Genomic DNA, 18297 nt, shown 5'->3' with positions numbered 1-18297 from the left:
ACGCGCCCCCTGGCGGACACAGTGACACCGCACACTCCTGCCAACACTCTCCAATGTGGTTTAAACAGTGCTAATGTATCTGAATCAGATAGTCTGATGTAGTCTAATGTATCCAATGTATCCAATGTATCCAATGTAAGCTAATGTATCTAATGTAGACTGATGTAGTCTAATGTATATAATGTATCCAATGTAATCTAATGTGTATAATGTAATCTAATGTATCCAATGTAATCTAATGTATGTAATGTAGTCTGATATCAGACTAGATTAGATGTATCAGACTACATTACATACATTAGACTAGTGTAATGTAGTCATGTATCTAATGTAGTCTGATGAAGTGTGATGTCGTGCATGTGGTCTGATGTAGTGTAATGTAGTCTGATGAAGTGTGATGTCGTGCATGTGGTCTGATGTAGTGTAATGTAGTCTGATGAAGTGTGATGTCGTGCATGTGGTCTGATGTAGTGTAATGTAGTCTGATGTCAGTGTGCGAAATACCCAGTGACAATCGGGACCGCAGTAAAATGATGTGTGTTGAACACACGTTGAACCCTTGGATTCCTTGTTGCGAGTCTACTTGTGCCTTTACGGTAAAACGGTATAGACAGTTGGAGCAGCAAAAAATGACGTAAACACAACTACATTTTAGTTATAGTCTCTCATTTGATATATATTTATCTTCATGGTGTATCCGCTCAGATCAAATTTCTTGTCCCTTTACTGCACATGACTGAGGAAATTAAGAGGAAAATCTGCGAAAATGGCTCAATGTATTCATTATGTAACCATATTTAGATAAATAATGATAATTATATTTTTATTATTTCGACGCTCTCCACATGAATGCACTAAAACCTGTGGTGGAAAACTGATTATAGCCTTTAGAGTATCCTGGTGGCTCTGCTGGTCAACAAGAGACTCTGTTCCCCTGCTCTTTTCTAATCACTCACACAAAGAAATGATCTTTATAAAAACCTACTGAATTCATATTTATGTGTTGATGGACAAACGGACAATTCTTCTACAATGAAGTTAAAACACAGCGTTGCGTATTTATGTGCCCGATCACATACATTTAGTTATCGATGGTGTCGGATCATGAATCAGAATCCTTCCGGTTACTTTAATCCCTGTGCGCGCCATGTCTTGCGTTGTGTGTGGCAGATGAACTGCGTGCGCGCAAAAGGTTGGACTTTCTTTTCAATGGGTATAAATATGTGTCTCATAAACTCGAGAGAAATCAAACGAACACAAAGTAAACTTCATTACTGTAGGTGTCCTCATAACGTCTGATCAGTGATGCTGTTAATGTGTAAAGTGAGCGCAGGTCAGTGGGGGAGTGATGCCATGCAAATGAAGTCTGATGAAGTCTGATGCTGTGAGTCTGACATAGTCTAATATAGTCTGGTGTAGTGTAATGTAGTCCGATGTAGGTTAATGTAGTTTGATGTCGTCTAATGTAATCCCATGTAGTATAATGTAATCCCATGTAGTCTAATGTAATCCCATGTAGTCTAATGTGTCCCATGTAGTCGAATGTGTCCCATGTAGTCTGATGTGTCCCATGTAGTCATATGTGTCCAATGTAGTCTAATGTGGTCCAATGTAGTCTAATGTGTCCCATGTAGTCTAATGTAGTCTAATGTAGTCTGATGAAGTCTAATGTGGTCCGATGTAGGTTAATGTAGCCTTATGTAGTCTGATGTCGTCTGATGTAGTCCGATGTAGTGTAATGTAGTCTGATGTAGTGTAATGTAGTCTGATGTAGTGTAATGTAGTCTGATGTAGTGTAATGTAGTCCAATGTAGTCTGATGTAGTTTGATGTAGTCCAATGTAGTCTGATGTAGTGTAATGTAGTCTGATGTAGTGTAATGTAGTCCGATGTAGTTTGATGTAGTGTAATGTAGTCTGGTGTAGTGTAATGTAGTCCAATGTAGTCCGATGTAGTTTGATGTAGTGTAATGTAGTCTGATGTAGTGTAATGTAGTCTGATGTAGTGTAATGTAGTCTGATGTAGTGTAATGTAGTCTGATGTAGTGTAATGTAGTCCAATGTAGTCCGATGTAGTTTGATGTAGTGTAATGTAGTCTGGTGTAGTGTAATGTAGTCCAATGTAGTCTGATGTAGTGTAATGTAGTCCAATGTAGTCTGTTGTAGTGTAATGTAGTCCAATTTAGTCTGATGTAGTGTAATGTAGTCCAATGTAGTCTGATGTAGTCCAATGTAGTCTGTTGTAGTGTAATGTAGTCCAATGTAGTCTGATGTAGTGTAATGTAGTCCAATGTAGTCTGATGTAGTGTAATGTAGTCCAATGTAGTCTGATGTAGTCCAATGTAGTCTGATGTAGTTTGATGTAGTCCAATGTAGTCTGATGTAGTCCGATGTAGTGTAATGTAGTCCGATGTAGTTTGATGTAGTATAATGTAGTCCAATGTAGTGTAATGTAGTCCAATGTAGTCTGATGTAGTCCAATGTAGTCTGATGTAGTTTGATGTAGTCCAATGTAGTCTGATGTAGTCCGATGTAGTGTAATGTAGTCCGATGTAGTTTGATGTAGTATAATGTAGTCCAATGTAGTGTAATGTAGTCCAATGTAGTCTGTTGTAGTGTAATGTAGTCCAATGTAGTCTGTTGTAGTGTAATGTAGTCCAATGTAGTCTGATGTAGTGTAATGTAGTCCAATGTAGTCTGTTGTAGTGTAATGTAGTCCAATGTAGTCTGTTGTAGTGTAATGTAGTCCAATGTAGTCTGATGTAGTGTAATGTAGTCCAATGTAGTCTGATGTAGTTTTATGTAGTCCAATGTAGTCTGATGTAGTGTAATGTAGTCCAATGTAGTCTGATGTAGTGTAATGTAGTCCAATGTAGTCTGATGTAGTTTGATGTAGTCCAATGTAGTCTGATGTAGTGTAATGTAGTCCAATGTAGTCTGATGTAGTCCAATGTAGTCTGATGTAGTGTAATGTAGTCCAATGTAGTCTGATGTAGTTTGATGTAGTCCAATGTAGTCTGATGTAGTGTAATGTAGTCCAATGTAGTCTGATGTAGTGTAATGTAGTCCAATGTAGTCTGATGTAGTCCAATGTAGTGTAATGTAGTCTGATGTAGTTTGATGTAGTGTAATGTAGTCCGATGTAGTTTGATGTAGTGTAATGTAGTCCAATGTAGTCTGGTGTAGTGTAATGTAGTCCAATGTAGTCTGATGTAGTGTAATGTAGTCCAATGTAGTCTGATGTAGTCCGATGTAGTGTAATGTAGTCTGATGTAGTTTGATGTAGTGTAATGTAGTCCGATGTAGTTTGATGTAGTGTAATGTAGTCCAATGTAGTCTGGTGTAGTGTAATGTAGTCCAATGTAGTCTGATGTAGTGTAATGTAGTCCAATGTAGTCTGATGTAGTGTAATGTAGTCCAATGTAGTCTGATGTAGTCCGATGTAGTGTAACATAGTATTTCTCCTCAGACACTTGACCATTAATGACATTAATCCACCAATTCACTGACCTTCAGTTATACTTCAAAATGTTTACCCTAATCAATGCTGCTAAAACCTTTATCTTGATGTTCTCCTTTACACTTGACATCCATTGCACTTCTGTCCGTCCTGGGAGAGGGATCCCTCACATGTGGCTCTCTCTGAGGTTTCTACGTTCTTTTTTCCCTGTTAAAAGGGTTTTTAAGTAGTTTTTCCTTACTCTTGTTGAGGGTTAAGGGCAGAGGATGTCACACCATGTTAAAGCCCTATGAGACAAATTGTGATTTGTGAATATGGGCTATACAAATAAAATTTGATTGATTGATTGATTGATAATGTAGTCCAATGTAGTCTGGTGTAGTGTAATGTAGTCCAATGTAGTCTGATGTAGTCCGATGTAGTGTAATGTAGTCTGATGTAGTTTGATGTAGTCCCATGTAGTCTGATGTAGTGTAATGTAGTCCAATGTAGTCTGATGTAGTGTAATGTAGTGTAATGTAGTCTGATGTAGTTTGATGTAGTGTAATGTAGTCCGATGTAGTTTGATGTAGTGTAATGTAGTCCAATGTAGTCTGGTGTAGTGTAATGTAGTCCAATGTAGTCTGATGTAGTGTAATGTAGTCCAATGTAGTCTGATGTAGTCCGATGTAGTGTAATGTAGTCTGATGTAGTTTGATGTAGTGTAATGTAGTCCGATGTAGTTTGATGTAGTGTAATGTAGTCCAATGTAGTCTGGTGTAGTGTAATGTAGTCCAATGTAGTCTGATGTAGTGTAATGTAGTCCAATGTAGTCTGATGTAGTGTAATGTAGTCCAATGTAGTCTGATGTAGTCCGATGTAGTGTAATGTAGTCCAATGTAGTCTGGTGTAGTGTAATGTAGTCCAATGTAGTCTGATGTAGTCCGATGTAGTGTAATGTAGTCTGATGTAGTTTGATGTAGTCCAATGTAGTCTGATGTAGTGTAATGTAGTCCAATGTAGTCTGATGTAGTCCGATGTAGTGTAATGTAGTCTGATGTAGTGTAATGTAGTCTGATGTAGTTTGATGTAGTCCAATGTAGTCTGATGTAGTGTAATGTAGTCCAATGTAGTCTGATGTAGTCCGATGTAGTGTAATGTAGTCTGATGTAGTCCAATGTAGTCTGATGTAGTTTGATGTAGTCCAATGTAGTCTGATGTAGTCCGATGTAGTGTAATGTAGTCTGATGTAGTCCAATGTAGTCTGATGTAGTTTGATGTAGTCCAATGTAGTCTGATGTAGTCCGATGTAGTGTAATGTAGTCTGATGTAGTTTGATGTAGTCTGATGTAGTTTGATGTAGTCCAATGTAGTCTGATGTAGTTTGATGTAGTCCAATGTAGTCTGATGTAGTTTGATGTAGTCCAATGTAGTCTGATGTAGTTTGATGTAGTCCGATGTAGTGTAATGTAGTCTGATGTAGTCCAATGTAGTCTGATGTAGTTTGATGTAGTCCAATGTAGTCTGATGTAGTTTGATGTAGTCTGATGTAGTGTAATGTAGTTTGTTGCAACCGAATCATCCATGATAAGACATCATCGCTTTGTAAAAGCAATTTATTTTACACAATGGTGGAACAAAAGTTTATTTTCCCCCCAAATATTCAGCAAAACCTCAACCAGAGTATTTACGGCTGTAAGTACATTTTTTTTAAATAATTTTCATAAAACCAAAAAGAAAAGAAAACAACAGATAAACTGAGATCAGAGCAACACGATACTGGTGGTTTCATCACCTCATGCAATCAACAACTCCTCACAAGCTAGAGCAGCATATTCCACATTCAAGTGCCTTCCCCCCACAGTTTACTTCCGGCTGCAGTCAGTTCCATTCAAACAAAATATAGAAAAGTAACAGGAGAAACAGCAAAGCACATGCTGAATGCTGAAAATATATCTTTTTTTGTGTGTTGGTTTTGGCTTCTAGCACTTATTCAGCTTCCTTTTAGATCATGTTTGAGGCAACGACTCATAAATTATCAATAATTCAAAGTTTGACAAAGGTCACAAATCCTACAATATTGAACTTTGAAATATGTGAAACACTGTATGGTAATGTCCAAGTCTACCAGTAAGGCATGTAGGAGCATTGGCTCAAAGTCTTACAGCTTTAAAATGCATAGAAAATGTGAAACAATCACAAAAGAACTTGATTGGCTGAACATGTAGTCTGATGTAGTGTAATGTAGTCCAATGTAGTCTGATGTAGTTTGATGTAGTCCAATGTAGTCTGATGTAGTGTAATGTAGTCCAATGTAGTCTGATGTAGTGTAATGTAGTCCAATGTAGTCTGATGTAGTCCAATGTAGTGTAATGTAGTCTGATGTAGTTTGATGTAGTGTAATGTAGTCCAATGTAGTTTGATGTAGTGTAATGTAGTCCAATGTAGTCTGGTGTAGTGTAATGTAGTCCAATGTAGTCTGATGTAGTCCAATGTAGTGTAATGTAGTCTGATGTAGTTTGATGTAGTGTAATGTAGTCCGATGTAGTTTGATGTAGTGTAATGTAGTCCAATGTAGTCTGATGTAGTGTAATGTAGTCCAATGTAGTCTGATGTAGTCCAATGTAGTGTAATGTAGTCTGATGTAGTTTGATGTAGTGTAATGTAGTCCGATGTAGTTTGATGTAGTGTAATGTAGTCCAATGTAGTCTGGTGTAGTGTAATGTAGTCCAATGTAGTCTGATGTAGTGTAATGTAGTCCAATGTAGTCTGATGTAGTCCGATGTAGTGTAATGTAGTCTGATGTAGTTTGATGTAGTGTAATGTAGTCCGATGTAGTTTGATGTAGTGTAATGTAGTCCAATGTAGTCTGGTGTAGTGTAATGTAGTCCAATGTAGTCTGATGTAGTGTAATGTAGTCCAATGTAGTCTGATGTAGTGTAATGTAGTCCAATGTAGTCTGGTGTAGTGTAATGTAGTCCAATGTAGTCTGATGTAGTCCGATGTAGTGTAATGTAGTCCAATGTAGTCTGGTGTAGTGTAATGTAGTCCAATGTAGTCTGATGTAGTCCGATGTAGTGTAATGTAGTCTGATGTAGTTTGATGTAGTCCAATGTAGTCTGATGTAGTGTAATGTAGTCCAATGTAGTCTGATGTAGTCCGATGTAGTGTAATGTAGTCTGATGTAGTTTGATGTAGTCCAATGTAGTCTGATGTAGTGTAATGTAGTCCAATGTAGTCTGATGTAGTCCGATGTAGTGTAATGTAGTCTGATGTAGTGTAATGTAGTCTGATGTAGTTTGATGTAGTCCAATGTAGTCTGATGTAGTGTAATGTAGTCCAATGTAGTCTGATGTAGTCCGATGTAGTGTAATGTAGTCTGATGTAGTCCAATGTAGTCTGATGTAGTTTGATGTAGTCCAATGTAGTCTGATGTAGTCCGATGTAGTGTAATGTAGTCTGATGTAGTTTGATGTAGTCTGATGTAGTTTGATGTAGTCCAATGTAGTCTGATGTAGTTTGATGTAGTCCAATGTAGTCTGATGTAGTCCGATGTAGTGTAATGTAGTCTGATGTAGTTTGATGTAGTCTGATGTAGTTTGATGTAGTCCAATGTAGTCTGATGTAGTTTGATGTAGTCCAATGTAGTCTGATGTAGTTTGATGTAGTCCAATGTAGTCTGATGTAGTTTGATGTAGTCCGATGTAGTGTAATGTAGTCTGATGTAGTCCAATGTAGTCTGATGTAGTTTGATGTAGTCCAATGTAGTCTGATGTAGTTTGATGTAGTCTGATGTAGTGTAATGTAGTTTGTTGCAACCGAATCATCCATGATAAGACATCATCGCTTTGTAAAAGCAATTTATTTTACACAATGGTGGAACAAAAGTTTATTTTCCCCCCAAATATTCAGCAAAACCTCAACCAGAGTATTTACGGCTGTAAGTACATTTTTTTAAAATAATTTTCATAAAACCAAAAAGAAAAGAAAACAACAGATAAACTGAGATCAGAGCAACACGATACTGGTGGTTTCATCACCTCATGCAATCAACAACTCCTCACAAGCTAGAGCAGCATATTCCACATTCAAGTGCCTTCCCCCCACAGTTTACTTCCGGCTGCAGTCAGTTCCATTCAAACAAAATATAGAAAAGTAACAGGAGAAACAGCAAAGCACATGCTGAATGCTGAAAATATATCTTTTTTTGTGTGTTGGTTTTGGCTTCTAGCACTTATTCAGCTTCCTTTTAGACCATGTTTGAGGCAACGACTCATAAATTATCAATAATTCAAAGTTTGACAAAGGTCACAAATCCTACAATATTGAACTTTGAAATATGTGAAACACTGTATGGTAATGTCCAAGTCTACCAGTAAGGCATGTAGGAGCATTGGCTCAAAGTCTTACAGCTTTAAAATGCATAGAAAATGTGAAACAATCACAAAAGAACTTGATTGGCTGAACATAGGACGTGGACTATGCCTGTTCATTCCAGCTAAGAAATACTGAAAACAACCTTTCTCTAAAAATAAAAAACATGACAAATAAGTCATGCTTGCAAAGTAGAGTGGCACTTCATCAACAACCTTCAAATTCCTCCACGTTCAAACAACAGAACCAAAAAGTCCTCCAAAGTCAAACAGCATAAAAGACTAAATCAAGAGATCCACTTCTCCCACACAACACATCACTACTGCACACATGTTATCTTAAAAACAAGGCAGCGTTATTTACTGTGACTGTACCGCTTATTCTTTTTATGGTGTTAACTGCTCACTTACAGCAGATACATTCTACCTCCCTTTGAATGTCTAGATTTTTTGGCAGCCCATTTCTGCCAAAAAAAGCAACATCCCTACATAAGTTTGGAACAACTAAAATGACAACATAAAATATTACAAAAACTAAAAATTCTGAGCCCAATTATGGGAAATTAAAAATGATGATTGGTTAAATTTTTACAAAAAAATCCAAATTGATGTATGTATTATTTCATAATTCTTTTATTTTGCCAGCGGAAACAGGCAGTTTCAAATGCTCTACCAGCAAATATGGAACCACAGGAGCACACCTGGAGAACACATCTGTGCTGTTTGGACTTGTTTGGTTTGAGATGTTTTAAAAGATTTTTCTTTCCAAAGGACAAAAGAAGCTGAAGAAATGACCAGACCAGGCCTAAACTTTAATATAAAGCAGTGCTAGCTCTCAAAACAGTGAAGTCAACAGTTTGCATCACATTTTCACGTAAATCCAACATGGAAAGTTTCTGAACACGCATTAGTTTTTATCGTGTATACATTCACTACAAACACACTGTGCAGTATGTCTACTGTGTATGTATAGTAGTCTAACACATGTAAACGCCTGTGAAGGTGATGCATACTGTTGACATGTCTCCTCTCAGCTCAAGCGGCAGCAGTAATAATGTAGCAGCAGTGAGGTACAGCTCGGTGGGAGCTCCTTTGATGATCATCACAGCAGTATGGAGAGCAGGCAGCACAGCGAACTTTGAACAGCATATCGTTGTCGTTATCGTCAGCATCTTCATCAGACCACAGTCACAATGGCGTGAAAAAAAAGGTTGTCTTCCTCCCCACGTCCCTGTCCGTCTCCAGTGGATTTTGCATTGCACTGTCACCCACTCCCAAAACCCTCTGTCCAACGGTGATGTGTCAGGTGTTGTCTGCTTACTCATCGTCCCACGTTTGCTGGAGCAGAAAGTTAGCAGCCAGATTCTCATTCTTCTCACATGCGAAGTACGCCTGGATGACTAAGCCTTCAGGGAAGCCCAGCGCTTTTAACTGTAACACAACACACACATAGACGCTTGTTGACATAAGGCATTCCCCATAACCCTAACATCACAACTAAATTTCTAAATAAAGTCATATGCACATATGCATACTTTTAAACACATAACCATAAAAGATATATTGTGATGACTCCTCCCACTCTACTAGTGGCTTTTGTGGAGATTTTTCCCCAGCCAACAGGGATTTTGTGTTTGACTTCTGACTCAGCCTTTTCTTATTAGATAAATAAATTAACTGTTTGGTCTCCCTCAGTTTTGTCTTGAATTTGAGCCGGTTCATGACACTATCGTAGGTTCAACTAACCATAATTGTAAGTACATTTACCAAATTTTTATAATAGCAATTTTGTGAAATTATCTAGACAACAAGACTGATGCAGGTTAATGTCAGTGTGAGTGGTGAACTGACCCTCTCAATGGCCTCCTTCTCCTGTGGGGTGACCTGGATGTAGTTTGTCTGTGGAGACCCCTGGGCCTCGGCGCCCTCGTCTCCCGTGTCTCCGCCTCGAGGCTCATTCAGCATCTGTACAAAACGCTCCTGGTGCTGTGTGATTTGCTGCAAGTGATGCATTCAGTCAGGACGAGCACTACCATATATATATATGGTACACATTCCCAGCCCTTAATGAATATCTCACAGAACAGATGATTAGGGTTACAGAACAACCACCAATTCAAACAGAATATAAAAAAGGTAAAAACAATGATTCATCAAAGCAAAGCCACCATTTCTCAAATATTATTTTGTTAAAAGTGTACTCAGATCTCTTTTAATAAACACAAATTATTCAGTACTATACACGCATGTTTTTCTTGTACAAGTAAGTGCAGTAGTTCATTAGAAAGTAGCTTAGGTAAAACAAGTCCTTGCAATCTTTAAATGTTGAAACTTTCCCTTGATCAGCATTAATGAAACATCTTTGCAACAAGCAAACAGACAAATGTGGATCGTGGTAGAAAGTAGTGCTGGTTTGGCAAGTGTGCTGGTTTGGTACCTGCAGCAGCTGTGGGTTGTCTCTGCCCAGCTGCTGCAGCAGGGCTGGCAAGAGAGCTGGGTTCTGCTGGATGATCTGTCTCATCTGCTGGAACTGTGGTTGATTCCTTAGGAACTCCAGAGGGTTTGCCGTGGCGACAGAACCTCCACCAGCAGGGGGAGGCTGACTGCTAGACACTGGCCCTGCTGGGGAGAGCATGAACTGCTTACTGTTGATGTGTGACAGAAAACATTTTGTGGGAGACAGTTTAAAGACAAAATTACCAGATGGGAACCCTTGATTATGGATAGTTCAGTGAGTTCAACCAGAATAAATCAAATTAATGCTAAAATCAAACTAAAATCCATAGAGCAGTCCTACTCATTATTTGCAACATCATCCCCGATGGGTCCAACTGTAGACCTCCCTTGTGGAGACCCAATATCTGGGAAACAATGGGAACAGCATACATTCTTTAAAGGTGACGTGCCTATTTCCCCATAAAACCGAGCTTAATACCATTGTCAGTTCATGCTAGTTGTAACTTTCTTACTTAATGAGAAATTAGCTGTAGCATCATGTCAGGGACCAAAACTGGATCACTTTTTGGAACCATCTGATTTACATTTACTGTCATAATGTAGAGAACTATAATGTCCATACCCCCCCCCCCCCCACACACGCATCTGTCGCGTGTTAGAAGCTTCACCCCCCCCCCCCCCCCCCCCCCCCCCCCCCCACTACATTTGCATTCATACATACACCGTCTCCGGAGAGACTCCGGAGGATCTCAGAAGTTCAGTGCATGTCTGAAAGCAGCTTAATAAACATGTGCTCTTACTGTTAGAGGTTGCTGGGGGTTGCTGCGGTGCCTCTGTGGCAGGGTTTGGGGGGTTTGATGGAGCACTGTGTCTAACTGGCTCTTGAGGTGGCAGATCACTGGCCTCTGCTGGAATACCCTACAGTACATAAACATTTATTATACAACCGAGAAAACAGGGGCAGGCAGGGCAAGGAGGAGAGCTGGTTAAATCCTTACCATCAGTAGGTACTCCACTGCTCTGTCTGGGTTGTTGTAACTGGCTCTGAGTGCATTAACTACCTGCTCCCGCTCATAACCCATAGACATGATCTCTGACACCAGGTTCTCATAGGCCGGACCTGTCACTATGGAAACAACAACAGAGGAAGGATGCTGCATGAAGTGATGAGGAATAGACATACATGTCTTAGACGTGACTGGCTAATAACAGTAGTTATGTAAAATGCACCCACACCCCATTTTATAGCGTATATCTGATTTGTACCATGAAAGCAGTGAGACAGAAAACACCTGGGATATTTGATCCTGAAGAAAACTGACAACTGACTGACAACTGACTCCCTGACTGCTATTACTGTGTTGCATGAAAGTTTCCCACAGACTCTTCCATTTCAACAAAAGCTTGTTTCATTTGCATTTCTTTGCCACGGCTTGGCTAAAACTGCCTTTGCCACATGGCTGATGATGTCATTGAACCACTGCTGTGGGCGGGGAGAGGTTTGAACTGATCAAACACAGGCTCTATCCCATAACTCACAAGGGACATGTGGAGTATTCGGTGCCAAAAGATCATGACAGAGGGAACATTTCCACCTATGATCTACCAGTACAGTTTACAAACTGTATTTGTCTGAAGTGGATATTTTCAACCATCCTTTATTCTACATTATCATATATTCAAACAATGATTAGCTACATGTTTCACTACTGTCATAACAGACTGGTTTTTATTGTAAGGTTCCGTGTCTGCTGTGCACTCATGAGCTGGTAAATATTAATAAAATAAAAAGTCTGTGTTGAGGCATAAATGTAATAGTCAAGATAATGCTGGAAATCATTGTGTTTTCTTACACTTTTTAATGTAATGCTTTTCCGATTATATTTCTTGATAAATGTTAAATTTATTAGTAATATAATTTAAAAACCATTGTAAATATCCATGAAATCCCTATCAATTATGTCACTGAAATATTCAAACATATGCATTACAGTGTTCTGACAACAGCTGGATGAGGCTACACTGGAAATGCTGTGTGAAGCTCAGCACCAGCAGTTTTTAAATGAAAACCTTCAGTTCAAAGGTTCACAGGCAAATCCTCATCAATTACAAATGGGCCCATTCAAATGTTTACATAATATTGTATATCTGTACATTGGATGTGAATGATCAGAACATCCACAACTACTTCCTTTTTTTAACTTTATTGTCATTGTTGGGCTTTTGCAATAACATCTATTAGGTATCCTGATGACTGTAAATATGTGTAATTCCCAGCTGTGTTCAAACTGTCCAGTTTTCATCTGTACAAAGCAAACAAGTGAAAAAAGGGAGGAAAAAGGTCGACAGAGAATCATTGGGATGTTATCTATCTGAGAACAATGGGAAACTATCAACCAAGCACTGGTTAAGACCAAATGGAAGAAACTAAATCTAACCAGCATAACAGTATTATTTCATTTTTGATGTAGATAAGTAAAATGACTATTACCCAGTATTGATGCTGCTTCTTCAAGGAGTCCCAGTTCATCAACAAGGCTAAGAGAAAAGAAAAAAGAGAAAAGAGTGGATCAATGTTCCAGAGCATAAACTGTTACAGTAACAATCAGTTTTAACAGAGAAACAAGACAAAAAGACAAAAGCTATGGGCAACATTTAGGCCCAGTTGTGCTGTAACTGCATGTTAATATTTGCTTATAAGAGGTCATTCAATGAGATCTTCCTCACTTTATTGGAAGGAAAATGAGAAATCGTCATGTCCATATCCACACTAAAAGAAAAATGGTTCTTTCTTGTCACTAGGTAAAAGTCTTATAAGGTTACATTAGCTGGCTAAAATTGCTTATCCTTTGAGGATAGTGACATTGGGTGAGGGGCTTATCTAACCCTGGACAGGTTGCAAGTGTATTATGGGGCCATCATTGCCATTCAGAAATAAACTCCAAAGAATTTCCATACAATTGGGTCCCAACTTTCTCTGGAGTTTGTTTCAATTGTGAACAACGCAGCAGGAGATTCTACGGTCAGAGGCATTCACAACAACACAGAAATATCACCATTACTTCCCTTAACGTCTTTGGCTGTGTTTTCTACATGAGTGGCAACACTTTTTGATCCTGAGATATTCATATTATTTCAGATTTTCCTCAGTTTTGTGTCTGTCGCGTGATAGAAGCATCATCAACAAACACTCTTGCAGTGAATCCTTAGGGGATCCCATGCTGTGTTCTTATATCAGCTAACCCCTGCATCACCAGGCCACCCTCTTATAAGGTTGTTTTATAAACAAGCGATAGTAGCATACTTAAACCACAGGAAGAAGAAATATTTTAACTGGTAAATGGTGACGTGCTGAGAGTCAAATTACATGTTTACATGTTTAATAAGGTTTCTTGTACAAAGGTAGTCAATTAAACTCTCAGTGTACATGAACATATGTTTCCTCACACCTTGAAGCCGAAGAGCGCATTGGTGCCGTGATGGATGGTTCATTCTCAGGGTTTTCCCTTGGATTGTCTTCTAGCTGCGTAGCAGGAGTGGTGGGGTCTGCAGTGGCCAAGGCTGTTTGATCCGTTTCAGAGGCTGAAGCCAGGGCAGAGGCTGGAGTGACAGCTGGAGCCAAGTCAGGAGCTAAGTCTGGGGTTACATTTGAGTCCAGAGCTGCTGATGCTTCAGCAGGAGTCGATTCTGTGTTTTCTGGGACTGGGGATGAAGATGGGGATTCAGGAGGAGGCACTGCCTGTGGGGCAGGTGTGGGCACAGACACTGTGTGTGTCGGTGTGGAGGGTGCTTGTGCAGGACCAGAGGCCGGTGCTGAGGTTGAGGGCGGTGCTGAGGCTGCAGCTGGTTGAGAAGTTGGCTGAGGAGCTTTTTGTGGAGGAAGGTTTGGTTTAGGCTGAAAAGACATTTGAGAATTTATCATTAGAGTAGTGGGGATATAATGACCAAACAGGAAGCTACACAACAGTCTATTATGTTTATAATCAAGTAGTAATTTCAATATCAGTTCAATTTTATTTGTATAGGCCCAAATCATAACATACATTATCTCAAGGCACTGTGCATGTTACGGTTGAGATCATAAAATTATAGAGAAACACAACAGTTCCCACAATAAACAAGCAATAATGCAACTGTGGAGAGAAAAAACTCAATGTGGCCGTCCATCTGCCTCGACCGGTTGGGGTGAACAGAGAAACAAATGGGGAAAATAGGAGAGGTGGATGGAAAAGAGGGGAGAAAGGAGAGAGGGGGGAGACCAGGAACTGTAACCAGGGGTTAAAAGTGGATGTTTTGATGACACCCGGAAGTTCTCTGTAGCCGTAGAAAGTTTGTAAATAAACGCACACCGAGAGGTGCAGCAAATGAGAAATCTCCTGACTACTTCATCAACGTTTTACGCAATAAATTCATAGGTCGTTAACTTCCTTTTTAACCAGAAAACAACCATAAGGAATCTCACTTAATTTAACAAATAAAGATGATGAAAATACAGGATAGCACATGAGCACTCAATGCCATTCTTTCTGGTAAATTGTTCATATTCAAAGCCTACCAGGAAGGGGTTACTACCACCAGTTGCTGAACAGCAACCATAACAAAAAATGTAAAGTGACTTGAAATGACTAACCCAATGACAAAAACTCAAAGCAGCTGAGTTTGACTTGAATTTCTAATAAACCATCTGAGTAGAGACACTGACCTTGGTAACCATGACCACCACAAAGTTTTTCTCATCGATTTTGTACTCTTTCAACGGGATGTCATCATTCAAGATTTTGCCTGTGACATTCAAGCAGAAACAGTGAATGAAAAACGATTCATGACACGACATTCATGAATATGAATCTGTACAGAATCAAAACAAGACTTGTCATAGTTACACAAAAGAGCAACTTTTAGTACTGGGCCTTCTGAAGCACTTTTGAAGTGTATACTATTTCAATACATATGTTACTGCATACTGTATATGGTGCAGTTTAAGTGCTGCTTTGAATTCACAGTAAGATGCAACATACTCCTGCTTGTCACTTAAAAACAAACCTTCTGTACAAGTCATCATCTGTCTCACTCACCTGCATAGATGAGTTTCTGTCCTGCAGCAGGAAATGCATCTTTCCCTCTGTCCTCCTCTATTTTCACCTTCAGAGTTTTCACCTTAAAAACATCAGCAGATAAAACATTGACGTAAACAAATAACCATTGTGGATAATTTGAAATACCTTGGCATAATTTTGCATTCTCATTTAACATTTAAAAAACATGTCAACAAAGTAGTAAAAACTGTTAAATTTGGATTATCTAATTTTAGGATTATGAGACTGTATATTTGCTACAGGCAGCCAAATTACACAAGCATGGGATGATACTTTCTCATTTTAATTATTGTATGACCTGCTGGTCTCAAACTGGAGTTACTACCTTAAGACCAGTTGAATCACTTTATAAACAAATACTGAAAGTCCTGGATAAAAAGCCTAATAGTGACCATCATTGTAACATTATTGTCAAGTATAATTTATTCAGTATGGAAAGCTTCAAACAATATACAGATTTATGCCTGATGTTTAAAATTCTTTAGTGTTTACATTACAACTAAGAATAAAGACTGAGGGTTAACAAGGTCAGTAACCTTTACACAGTAAATTCTGTGTTTTCAGTGAGAGCCTCAAAAATCTGGAAAAGACTCCCTATAGTTATCAGAAACTGTACGAATTACTACACTTTTAAAATCAAATAGAAATATTATTTAAAATATAAGCAAATCTGTACATGAGTAATGCTCCCAAGTGGATTATTTCCCTTGATAACTTGATGTCTCTCAGATAATATGTATGCTAATATTGCAGTATAATTTTATTAATATGTTCTGAGCAAGAATATTAGTATAATGCGTTTTTTTTCTTTTCTCTTCTTTCTCCTGTTATTAACCACACTCATTTACTGTCTGATATGTGCTAAATTGTGTTTCATGTGATACCTTGTAATGTACTCCTACTGTCCTCCTGCTCAGGGACTACAGGTGCAAATTAGCTTTTACAGCTAACCCTGGCATATTTACATGGTTGAAATATTGATGTTGATCAATGTTCATTGTCCCTGATTAAAAATTTTAAAAAAATCAATGAAACAGTTACAGAAACTGTTTAGGTGTTACACTGTGCCACTTTAAATGCATGAACATTTATATAAACATGTTGTGTTTTACCTTCGCCAAGGAGGTTAGGTTTTCACTTCTGTTGTTTGTTTGTCTGTCTGTCTGTCTGTCTGTCTGTCTCGTCAGATTGTTTGTCAGCAGGATTATGCAAAAACTACTGAACAGATATCTGTTCAGTATGCCCCATGTCCCCTCCCTCCATGGGCCAAGCATGAACTTGTATGGCTCAGGACAAATGGGGCAGATCCAAGATTGGGTGTTTTTTGACCTTTTTACTAATTTCCCAAGGAATACTAAAAGAATCATGGTGAAAAAAACAAGCATATTTGCAGATATCTGATATCCATTAGTGTGTGCAATATAGTGTGTCATGATTTAATTTAAGGAGACTATTAGGCCTTGGTGAAGGTATGAGCTCTACCGGGCACTGACATTTAAGTCAATTTTTTCTGTGTGTGTGTGTCCCTTTTTTAAAACAACTTGCAAACTTGTAGTTATATAGACCAAATATAAATAATTCTATATTTATTATTATATGTGACTAAATATAATTTGTTATATAGACCGGATATGAATTATTCTATATTACTTACTATATGATAAGAACATATTTTTTGTTATGGACCAAATATAATAATCCTATATTACTTACTATATGATATGGACATATATTAGTAATATAACCAAATATATTTCTGACTGTATGATTATTAAATATTATTGGCTAAACAGAGCTAATATAAAAAGGTGGAAATTATTGCACCGTCATTCATGGTGAGACATAAAACAAGTCAAACATCAAGTTAAACGTAAAGTAAAGACGTTTCCGGTCCTTGTTTTCAAAATAAATCCCCAGCATACCTCTCATATGCAGTATAAAGTAAGTAGTACACTTTGGGTGGAATACAGACAGTAAAATATACTGAATTAATTTGTATTATTAAGCTCAATAACATGACCCTACAGTGTTACTTTCACAGAAAGAGTGACATGCTTGAATTCACTAAAAGACGCTGCGCCTTTACTTTGAAGGGAGAGCAGCTGAGTCTCGGTGTGACACTGGTCTACATCACCCCACATGAACTCAGTCAGTGAAAGATCCGACATGTCTGTTTATGTTGAGGTGACGACAATGTTTCAAACACGCACATATCGTCCTCCTGCTTCACACAGAGCTGAGCAGCCGGTCCTGCGGCCATGTTTGAGCGTAACGTCACTGAACGCCACCGTGTGAATGGCAGCTCCCGGCCTGTTTACTTCAGCCCGTTAACTTCTACTCACCGTCACCTCTGCCTCTATCTCTATCTTGAACGTCTGCTGCTGGAGGGTCTTCAGTGTTATCGTCAGCATGGTTCCGGAGCGGCGGCGGCGGCCACAGTTCGCTGCTGTCGGGTCAAGTCCTCGGGCTCAGCGGCTGCTTCCCTCCCTGTTTACCTGCTGTGATGAGCGCGAGCCTCCTGAACACTCTGTGACTCAGCTGTCTGCTGTCAGTGCAGCGGAGGGAGCGCGCTGGCCACGAGCGCCACCTACTGCTGGAGGTAAGGCATAACACTGTGCCGCATTCAAGTGCTGTCGGAAAATATTCTACAGTCAACAGTGCTACAGTATTATGTCCTCTCATTGCTCATCTTCAGGTTTTTTCCCCTGTGGCAGTTCCAAAGCTGATACAGCTTCAACAATCAGAATAAAAAACGCAAGCCTGATGTGTGATTTGACGTAAATTTTAAATACATTTTGAGTATTGGTCAAAATGTGTGAAGCATCATGTGTGAATGTCATGAATGAAAGTTGACATCAAATGCATCTCAGACTTAAACTTAGATCAGGTATTTCCAAAGCTATGGTGGCCGAGAGAGCTCAGCGCACTGCAAAT

General features: G+C 38.9%; 1 protein-coding gene across 2 annotated transcripts; it reads right to left on the bottom strand.

The window, feature by feature from the left end:
* Nucleotides 1-7395: 7395 nt before the first annotated feature.
* rad23ab (RAD23 homolog A, nucleotide excision repair protein b) lies at nucleotides 7396-17925 on the bottom strand. Of its 2 annotated transcripts, none has more exons than XM_034584063.1 (11): nucleotides 17706-17925; nucleotides 15343-15424; nucleotides 14970-15049; nucleotides 13717-14162; nucleotides 12759-12805; nucleotides 11266-11393; nucleotides 11068-11185; nucleotides 10248-10432; nucleotides 9662-9808; nucleotides 8325-9241; nucleotides 7396-8274 (listed from the first exon to the last, which is right to left on the bottom strand). In XM_034584063.1, the coding sequence occupies exons 1-10, from the start codon at nucleotides 17772-17774 to the stop codon at nucleotides 9128-9130; spliced, it is 1416 nt and encodes a 471-aa protein (XP_034439954.1). In that variant the 5' UTR covers nucleotides 17775-17925; the 3' UTR covers nucleotides 7396-8274; nucleotides 8325-9127. The 2 variants fall into 2 exon arrangements, with proteins under 2 accessions (XP_034439954.1, XP_034439955.1); XM_034584064.1 differs by having other exon boundaries at nucleotides 10248-10429.
* Between the last annotated feature and the right edge of the window lie 372 nt (nucleotides 17926-18297).

The sequence above is a fragment of the Hippoglossus hippoglossus genome, chromosome 4, assembly GCF_009819705.1.
Source record: "Hippoglossus hippoglossus isolate fHipHip1 chromosome 4, fHipHip1.pri, whole genome shotgun sequence".
NCBI lineage: Eukaryota > Metazoa > Chordata > Actinopteri > Pleuronectiformes > Pleuronectidae > Hippoglossus > Hippoglossus hippoglossus.
Note: the sequence above shows the minus strand (reverse complement) of the source record. Positions and strands in the feature narration are given on the sequence as shown.

Coding starts and splice junctions, on each gene's coding strand:
- rad23ab (XM_034584063.1), bottom strand. CDS start 17,774: ATGCTGACGATAACACTGAAGACCCTCCAGCAGCAGACGTTCAAGATA. Junction 11,394..12,758: donor AGAAGCAGCATCAATACTGG/GTAATAGTCATT, acceptor TTGTTTCCATAG/TGACAGGTCCGGCCTATGAG. Junction 9,242..9,661: donor AGAAGGAGGCCATTGAGAGG/GTCAGTTCACCA, acceptor GTTGTGTTACAG/TTAAAAGCGCTGGGCTTCCC.